The sequence below is a fragment of the Mytilus californianus genome, unplaced genomic scaffold (genome assembly GCF_021869535.1).
Source record: "Mytilus californianus isolate M0D057914Y unplaced genomic scaffold, xbMytCali1.0.p SCAF_15, whole genome shotgun sequence".
In the NCBI taxonomy this organism is placed as follows: domain Eukaryota; kingdom Metazoa; phylum Mollusca; class Bivalvia; order Mytilida; family Mytilidae; genus Mytilus; species Mytilus californianus.
Window position 1 is genome coordinate 18920547 of NW_026262637.1, and position 10478 is coordinate 18931024.

General features: G+C 30.3%; 1 protein-coding gene across 1 annotated transcript; it reads right to left on the reverse strand.

The window, feature by feature from the left end:
* Positions 1 to 2780: 2780 nt before the first annotated feature.
* Positions 2781 to 8640, reverse strand: LOC127725609 (baculoviral IAP repeat-containing protein 7-like). Its single transcript, XM_052232697.1, has 5 exons — positions 8525 to 8640; positions 8211 to 8370; positions 6959 to 7098; positions 6404 to 6698; positions 2781 to 6027 (listed from the first exon to the last, which is right to left on the reverse strand). Exons 1-5 carry the CDS (start codon positions 8537 to 8539, stop codon positions 5849 to 5851), a joined length of 789 nt encoding a protein of 262 aa, XP_052088657.1. The 5' UTR covers positions 8540 to 8640; the 3' UTR covers positions 2781 to 5848.
* Positions 8641 to 10478: the final 1838 nt, after the last annotated feature.

The window sequence follows — 10478 nt, forward strand, 5'->3', positions numbered from 1 at the left end:
ATTTTATTGGATACCTAAATTACATAAGTGTCCTTACAAACATTGATAAATAGATTGGTCAACAAGTGCTCCACGAAACCCATTTCTAAACTATTGACATCAATTTTATCAGCAATCTAAGACAGGATTAGGAGTTATTGTGAACTAATGACTCTAGTGGCGATGTGAATCGGATGGAGATACTAACACTTCGTTCATACAGTCTTCGTCTCTTTCCTTTGGAATAGGATAAAAACATATGACTTATCTACCCTTTACAAAAGTATTCCCAATTCTTAACTCAGACAAATCACAGAAATTGGTTCTGCTTTGTTTCATAATAAAAAAATGGTCAAGAAAGATGCAAATATCCTGTTTTAGGGTGAAGGGAGACAAAATCAATGATTCAAACAAAAAATATTCTGAAACTGACATTATCAACATGCTTGATTTCTTGATTGACAATATATTTGTCACGTTAGGAGGACGTGTTTTCAACAAACAAACGACATTTCTATGGGAACCATGGCTTCTTAGAAAGAATGAAAAGAAGCTAGCATTATCCTTAAACTTCGTTATAATAAACACATCTATCCCATAGAACTTGAAATAAGGGATAAACAGATACAGATAAGTCTGCTTCATATCTTGACTTACATCTAGAAATTGACAATGAGGGTCGGTTGAGAACCAAAGTTTACGACAAAAGAAATGATTTCAGCTCCCTAATTGTGAACTTTCTATTTCAATGTAGCAACATTCCAGCAGCGCACGCATATGGAGTATATATATATCCCAGTTGATACACTATTCCAGAGTTTGATTTTCCTATCATGATTTGCTTAATAGAGGGGTTTTGTTAACAAAGAAGCTATTTAACCAAGGGCTCTAAGTGGTGAAGTTGAAGTCACCCCTTCGAAAATTTTGTAGATGCCGAGTTGGTTGACCGTTTTGGATTATCTGTTTCACAGATGACGACGAATATGTTCCAATTGTCGTAACCAAGATGCGTCTTTTTTCTCGAATGTGACATCACCGAATTAGATTTATCACAGAATGTGTACTTACATGAGCAACACGACGGTGCCACGTGTGAAGGAGAAACTGTTTACCATTTCGGAGCACACGAGATCACCCCTAGTTTTATTTTAAAAGAGTTCGTGGTGCTCTTACTTTACTTTTAAGTTTGTCATGTGCGCTTTTTAATTTAACAATGTCTGTCCTCTTTATACCGGTAACAGTCTTGTCTTATCTTTGTCATGAAATACGTGTTTTAATTTCAACATTTCACATTCAGTCAAGTTTTATGCTTACAAAATTTATGACCGAATTTGGTGATGTATCATGGTTAGGAAAAATTCAATTACCAATCCGTTATTGCATGCTGCTCACCACTTAATATAACTTATCAACGTATTTTATAGGAGTAACACGACGGGTGTCACATGTGGAGCAGGATCAGCTTACCCTTCTTGAGTACCTGTGATCATCCCCGGTTGTTGGTTGGGTTCTTGTTTCTTATTCTTCTGTTTTCTATGTTGTGTATTTTGTAGACTGTTGTTTGTCTTTTGGTCGTTCTTCGGGGTTTTTTGGCCATAGTGTTGTCAGTTTATTTTCGACTCATGAGTTTGAATATCACTTTGGTATCTTCCGCCTCTCTTTTTAAAATGTATAACAAAAATACCGAAATTAAAAAGGGAAAGGTCCACAAAAACTGACAAAATCATCGTAATGAACCAACTGAATTAGTGAAAAACAACTATCTTCTTCCCAAACAGACATAATAGTTAAATGTGACAATAATTGGATCCAGCAGCCAAAACTGTGTAATATATATAACTGATATGACGTGTAACAAAACTGATTAAAAAATTCAAACAAATAGGTGTGCGATGTGTAACAACATTTGAGATACATAAATATATGTGCGGCGTTAAAAACATTTTAAGTGTATAAGTACAAGAGCGATGTTTTACTACATTTGGGATAAATATATGAACGAGGAATATCTTAATATACCATCTGGGGACAGTCATGCGTAATATACAGTTAATTGAAAAGTACTGTTAAATTGGTGGGAATTACTGTAATTGCATGCTCAACGCATCAATAGGAAACTGGTTGTTTGGGATGATTTCCCTAAAGTGAGTGAGTATACAGATTCTGACTTTTGTGGTAGGATTGCAAATAAAATCATGTATCACTGACTTGATAGCTATACTGTTAAGCTATCACGCAGTCCTCTTCCCTACTTTTGTGAGTAAAAACAGTATAGTGCAGTGAGGTGAGCATATCTTTAGATCATAGTCATTCCTATGTTGTTCAATTTGTTAATAATATTTGTAGATATTCAGATATAAATCTTACAAAATGATGTGTATGTATGTAACCATAATCAATGTTTGAAAAAATTACATAAGTTGCAGAAATGAGTGGATGGCGTATAAATCTATCTGTTTTACCAACAGTTAAAGACAAAGAACGATAACTCCATTTAAATATTGTCTAAATGTTTTCCTATGTTTAATACAATATAATGTTTCATCATATATGTTTAGTTAACGATGCAAAATTAAAATATTTTGATTGGGAATTTTTGTTAACTGTTCTTGTACATATGTTCAGTTGATTTTTCCGTTCAGTGATCACTGTACCACTCGACAAACTAGGCTATATTAAATATTGCCTTTGTAGGACATATTTTATACAATCCTATATTAAGATTATGATAAAAGTACAATAAAAAAAACAGTTGAGGGAGTATTGGCTCATTTTACGAAAAATAATATATGTAACACTGATCATTATTCTATACATCTTTTATTTGCAAATATACTAGTAAATAAGATGTGTCTTTTTTTCAACCCCTTCGTATATAAGTATATATGATTTAAACAATGAAATCATTGAATTAAAATTGAATTTGGATATATCACAACAGAAAAGTAAAAAAAAAAACAGTACTAAAATGTTTCTATAAAAGAAATATAGTTTACTACACGTTAGCAAAAGGGAAAATATATCGAGATCACAAAATTACAAACGCAAATAACACAATAACACAAAAAATCATAAACAAAAAAATAACTATGCACTGTCTAATAATTGGAAGGACGATAACAAACATTAAATAAGCAAACACAATTGTTTTGAATAGTCATCTTGTCTGCCAAAGAAAGGACGTTAACAGGCCTAAACAATTGCATATGCTGTTAGAAGTATACATAGAAAGGAAATGTCAGTGAACATCTCGACATATTTCAAAGACAAAAATAACAACAAGTGATGGTCTCCGTATGTAATTCTATACAAAAAGTTGTGGCACTAGCACGCAAAGGCAATCACTTTGTATTTATGTCGTTGAAATATTTTGAGACTATCCCTTGCAATTCCTTATTTTATTAATATTGCCGAACTATTATCCGTTATGGTGAATATAAAAGACTTAATAGTGACACATCGAATAAGATGAGACATACACATATATGTAAGCATATGTCGGTTTAAATTTTGATATTTCATTTTTTTAAAATTCAAATCGTCACATTTGTCTTTGAGGCTGATGTGACTATATATATTAGTCACTGTAGAAAGGGATTATTGCGTATTTTCTTTACACAATAACTAATCACACAATTTCAAACATCGTCCTAAACATGTATGAAATATTCCCACTGAACTAGAAAAAAATTGATAACCACCAGCCAACAAATACAGCAAACAGCAGTTTAATAGCTACAAAGCGGCCGGTGAACGGAGCAGATATCGGTCATTGTCCAGTGATTATTTTTGTACAAGGATAAAAAAAAATAGCCCAATTAGAAGAAATCTTTAAAGTTACGTGATATCTTACTACTTATAACTATAAAAAATAATCTCAAATCAAAATTTCACTAACGCCAAATAGATAACCGCTTCACTTCAAACTTAACGTGATTTTTCCCGTCGAACCATCATGACTGTTTTACTCCCTACATAACTTAACAGTAAAGTATAAAAAGGATTATTTCTGAAAATACATTTCATATGTTCAAGTTGAATACAAAGTACTTCTGTGATTTTATATTTGATGTAGGAGAAGGTAATATTTATAATTTTGAACATAAGAAATCTGGGAAGCATATAATTCCCACTCTCAGTATATCCGGAACTAATGGTTCTCGAATAAGTTTGGTAGGTTTTTCAACATTTGTATGTACCTATTATGAAGAGAAGATGAATTACGATTTTCATATATTCACTATTAACAGTTCTTGAACTCGATGCAACAGTACATGAGTAAGACAACACTAGTTTCTTGTACAAATATGTAATGAATACATTGATATTGTGTTATTTTTAAAACATTTTATGACTTGAAGTCATGGTCAATTTCCTGGATAGTAAAATCATTGGAAGGACGACATAGGGATGGACAGTGTTTCTCTTAGCCCTGTGACAATTTTAGAGGCTTCAAGATATAGACTTCTCGGTACAAAGTATTTCCTCTTTAAAATAAAGCTTAAAAACATCAATAAATGCAGTGTTGGATGGAGTGTGAAATTTCCAACAAAGCAGAAAAAACAACCAAAGATGATACATGAAATGAATGAAGACAAATTCGGGTTATTAAATCCAAAAAAATAGATTTTATTTCAAATCAAACTGAATCAATCACAAACAATTTGAAAATTCCGGTTTTGAGAACATATGAGAAAAAGTAGAACGAAATATTATGGCTAATATAGTTGATGATCCTTTTTATGAAAATAGAGACCATGACAGAGTTGTTGCAAATCAAATCAAATCAAATCAAATTATCTATTGGTATAAAATACAAATATTGGATTGTTACCAAGCCATAAATGACATACAAATGACAATATAGATAAACATACAAAATTCAAAGTTAAAAAACATTCATAGTATATAAGTATATCATATATTTATATATTTTTGAGAAGGTGATACTTTTGCAAATTTGAAAGTAAAAGTATAATATTCTAAATGAGATTATTATAAAATATAATAAAACAGTTATACATGTAATAAAAATAATCACAAATGTGTATAACATACTTAGTTACATCCACTTCATTTGAACTTTGGTGGATAGTTGTCTCATTGGCAATCATACAACATCTCCTTATTTTTATATAAGTACATATAAATCATTTACCGCCTTAACAATAACTTTATTTATGTCATACTCTTAAAATTTGATATTTTAAACCTTTTTTACAGAAGAGACCTACTCTTTTTTCAAGGGGTAATTTACGATGTATACCCTGTTCAATACTTAAATTAATATTACTTAATCTTATCTTTATATAATTAGATGTATAGATGTCTACATTTATCAATAAAAAATAATTTAATTTGTAATCATTTTTTGTAATTTCTGTACATTTCTACGTTCTTAGTTTGTTTCCATTAGGGTTTCATGATGAGGTGCGTACACTGGTTGATTGTTAAAAAAAAACGATTAAATTATACTACTATTATCCTAGATTATTGAGTGTCATTATATAATTCCTTGATTATTTTCGGTTGATATCTCATTGACCTGTACTCTACATCCTTTTTTACATAAAAAAAAAATAACTAGATGATAACTTGTTGATATATTATTTCAATAAAGCATGTAATAGTTTTTAGTTTTATAAAAAAAAAAAAAATTTTGCTAAAGCAATATTATATTTGTCATTGTGGGTACATCACGTGTAAATTAAGGTTCAACAAATAAATGTTTCCATATTTATGGAAAATATCACAACACTGTAAATTATCTTCGTGTAGCTGCCTACTGAGTGAACCACTGCTTGGGGCCATAGGTTTCAAATGTACGTTTAAGTTCATTTCGTAGATTTAGTTCACCTCGGATATGTGTTCAGAGGAAAACTTTAATTCTGGATGTAATACCGACTCTACATTGAGGACAATTTGTCAGTGCGGAAGAACACTGCAAACATGATGAGAAATGTCCACATGGCATAATCACAACATTCGCGGAGTTATCCATACAAATCTTACACATCAAAGTTTCTCTAAGTTGGTGAACTTCTTGTTCTAAAAAATAAAAATAAAAAACCATTGTAAGTTCTGTTTTTCGTTTTTTGTTTCTTGATTGATTTTGGTATTTTTTGTGAACAAAATACTTTTGGAGGACAATTTGTTAAATTGTAGACCAACTCTAAAATCAAGGAATAAGAAGTTTTTCGAATAATATAGACAAGAGCAATTCCTCGTTAAATATACTAGAATCATAGATGTGCTTTTTTAGCATGTGCTTCTTTTTCGTATGTTTATATAAGAATGTGAAAGTCTTAGATTGCTTTTACAAGAAAAACTGGAAATCCAATATATATAACACTGTCATCGCTAAAAATCAATTATGAAAATGTTTATTCACTACTTCGTTCTTCATTTACTCAATGTTACATACCAATACGCTGAATGTAGCTGGGAGTTCTTTCTTCCTGAGACTGGTCACCCAGATGGATATCTTGTCTTTGTTGTGTTGTTTCTTCTGCTGTCTGATTTTCAACAACTGTCAAGTCAAGAAGTCTATTTGTGAGTTGGTTAATATCAACAGTTCTTAATCCACTGTTTGTTTCGTGACATAATTGGTATGCTCTTTGGATTGAATCCATGTCATATCCTAGATTAAGAACTAACTGGATATCAGCTGCCAGTCTATCTACCGTCTCGTTTGAAATAGGATCATTTGATCTTTCATCCTAGAAGGAAAACGCCTATTAATTTGTAGTTTATTATTTTATTGTGTGATATTTACAAATAAATTTGTCATTTTTCATTAATTATTAAACATTACAAAATTATATACAATTAAAAAATGATAGGCACACAAACAGAGACAAACAACAACTAACAACACATGGTCCATGTAGCCTGACTTAGTACAGACACAAAATATTGTCTGTATTGTATCATATATTTATTTTTTCCATGCTGACTGAATTTTCATTAGAATACTTACATGATGGTTATGACTTCTTGGTTGTTGAAGGAAGCTACAGCTAGGTGATTTGAGACTATGTTCTGTTAAAGGGTTTTGTCCCTGTTGCCAGTTCTTTATCAAAACTCCACAAGTAAAGCATCTTACGTAGTCTTTATGGCCTACATAATAGTGTTTTACATGTCATTTCCATAATTTTATATCTTCGTAAAATTGTATAATTGCTTCACCATTTATTATACTATATTTACAGTCGGTACATGCACAGGCACTTGTCTTGTTGAAAAAAAATTTCCTATATACCTTATACATAACATTTTATATTAAGGTATATAAGACTTTTTTTTCAGAGACAAGTGCCTGTGGGTACATGTATTCAATTCATACAAATGCGGCTGATCACTATCAGCTGAAAACGATTCATTTCATATGGATTAATACTGCTTTCGTCTCACTACTAGGGAATTTCTACCGCAGTTTTGTGTTTAAAGTTTTACTTTCAGATTTACATTGTAAAATTTTCATTTTGTATAAGTTTTCAGAAAATAGCGTTCGATTCAATAGTGAAACAGTTTCAGCAAAAAATTACACATATGTAATTGATTAAGATAAAAAAAAATGTAATAATAGAACTTAGCTATATCTAAATACTGATTATATTTGAAAACTCCTGAATTAACTTAGATTTTTTAAATTCAATTCAAACGGAAAATTCTTCTATTTCTATTTAAGATTTTGTAAGTGTAAATTTTGATTATGGTTGCCCATAGCATTGTGTACAGTAGTACTTATGATGAATAATAAATAATTGGTATTTTACTGCAAAAATCCAAGTCTTTGATTTACCAATGATCAAATATGAAAGACAATGGAAAACAAGGTCAGTTCACCCAATGCTTTATTCAATTATTTATTTTAGATTTTTAATAATTTTTATATATGATGCCAAAAAGTTATTGCCTCTAACATGTTTAATGAATATTTGTCCTTTGTTTTATATGAAAAGTAGTCTCATTGGCAATCATACCACTTCTCCTTATTTTTATATCTGTTAAATTTATCCACAACCTCTTCAAATATTGTATAATAGTCGTTTGTCTTGTGAAGACTTATTTTGACATTGAGATTTTCCGTTTTTTTTTTTTTAATATTATTATTTTGGTAGATATCAAATTTTCCTCATGGTAATTCAAAAGGGCAAATGAATATCTGGTACAAAACAGTCATAAAAAGCACAGCACAATAAAAATATAAAGAAATATTATTTTCTTACCTGCATAAAAAAATCCTGCTTCCGCTAAGTTAGTAATACTTTGTCCAGTTGGAATCTGGGAACAGTTAAACGATTGTTTTCTAGTAATGCATGACGAATATTCTCTGTGTTTGATGCCTTTCCTATGATGTCCATTCTGTTGCCGTTGAGGTCTAGTTCTCTACAATTTAAATTTTTTTTTTTTTTTTCATCAGAGAAAAATAAACTTATTTTATAAGTTAATAATGTTGTTGCAGTGTGATGGTGCTTTGAACAAATTTGAAAAGTATGTTTCTAATTTCAGTAATTTTTTTTTTTAATTCATTTCTACTTACATCTAAAAATCCCATATTTCCTTTTTATTTAGTGGTGGTTGCATTCACGAATTATTAGCATTATAACTTTGTTAAACTATTATCGCTTTTATACAAGGTTCACCTCTTCTGATTTTCTTGTTTCCAAAAATAGAACGAAAATCCCTTTAACTAAATATAGATGGTTTCTCCGTATTAAAAATAGATGCCGTGTTTTTTTCATCTATACTAGGATTACACCATTCCAGGCCATTTTGATTCCACATAATTAATATTACCAACAATTAACACAGTTCCGAGTCGAATCTGATACCGATACATTGACCAAAATTATATATATGTGTATTTTATTATGTCACATGTAGTTTCCGGTTGTAGTCTCGGTAGTCTCGGTTGTAGTAAGAAACCAGGACGGGTTTAAACAAAAAGATTTTGAAAGCAGAGAAAACTGTGCACTTTATAATCAGCATATATGAATGCATCAACCATTCCACACTGACAAATAGATCAAAACAAGACTAGAAGTTCAATATATACCAATAAGCACGGATAGCCAATGTTAATAATACCTCTAAAACTATAAATTACCGTCTTATCAAGGAAACATACCTTTCGCAAATATGTTAAAATTCTTTGAGATACAGATATTTTCACATTTTGTAGATTTAGAACTGAAGCATAAACACATACTATGGAGAATGGACGATGGACAAACATTCCAAGATAGTATAGAAAATGTCGCCTATGTAAAAGTGACGTATAGGCCGCGACGAAAATCCTTATCTCATGATAAACCCATCTTTTACAGAAAAAAGGATGAAATACTATAAATTGTAATGTTCTCAAATTCAAAAGTCAAATGAACATGTCAAAAATGACTGAACTAAAGAAACTCCGTGTATTCATAACAATCATTATATGCACTAGAGAAATATGTACGCTCTCAAATCATTGAATCACCGGAAACTGCAATCAATTTTTCACTATATTTCCACTACAATGTATATAATAATTCACATTCTACCTCACAACTGTACAATTGTATCATTTTCTATTGTTGTATTTTTCTGTATACCTTTATATCAACATGCTTTTTTATTATCAAAATAAAACGTAAGTATGTTTTTTTCCGATTTTTCAGATGTTTTGAAACGTCTTCTATAAATGCATTAAAGTTCGAAAACCCATCCTATATTACGTTTATACTTCGCGACTTAACGAGTAATTTAAAATTATATTAGTCAGTATTTTGAATTAAAAAAAATCCGCACTTCACATTCAAAGCAATATTTTCATAAATAGGCCTACGTCCTTTTGGGAATAGTGTGGCTTAGGTTAGGAGACATTTAAAATAAAAACAAACAAACATGGGAAAAAATATAAAATATTGCAGATGATGCGACTTGGTTTTTTTAATTAGTAAATGAAGTCAGTTTAGGTTTTGGTTTTTCTTTTTAATGATGAAATTGGATTACATTTGTGATTTAAGGCATTCGATATTTGCTTTCAATTAGCATTAATGTTGACATTTTTCTCCTTGCTTTACATAATTTAAAAACAATTCAGTCACACCTAGTTCTTTTTATTAAGAAAAATTTCAATAGTATTGCATGTGTAAACATGAAAATGCATATTTAAGTAAATTATACATATAGTCTATTTAAATTTTTACGATCTACCTATAGATGATCATAGATAGAAGTGAGCGAACGTCTTGACAATTGTCAACGACGTATGTACATATTTTAAATTAATATAAATTGGTTTTTTTAAATGCTGATTGTAAACCACCCTATATCGTGGAGGATAATCTAGACCATAGAGTACTGAACAGTTCCTGAGGAAAAGTATTTGGAAAATCTTTTATCATGTCATGTAACATGTCAAGACATGATAATTATATCGTGATAATGTTATACAACAGTCTGGTTACATGGAATTTTTGTCAATGTAAATTTGTTCCGCCTAACAGAAG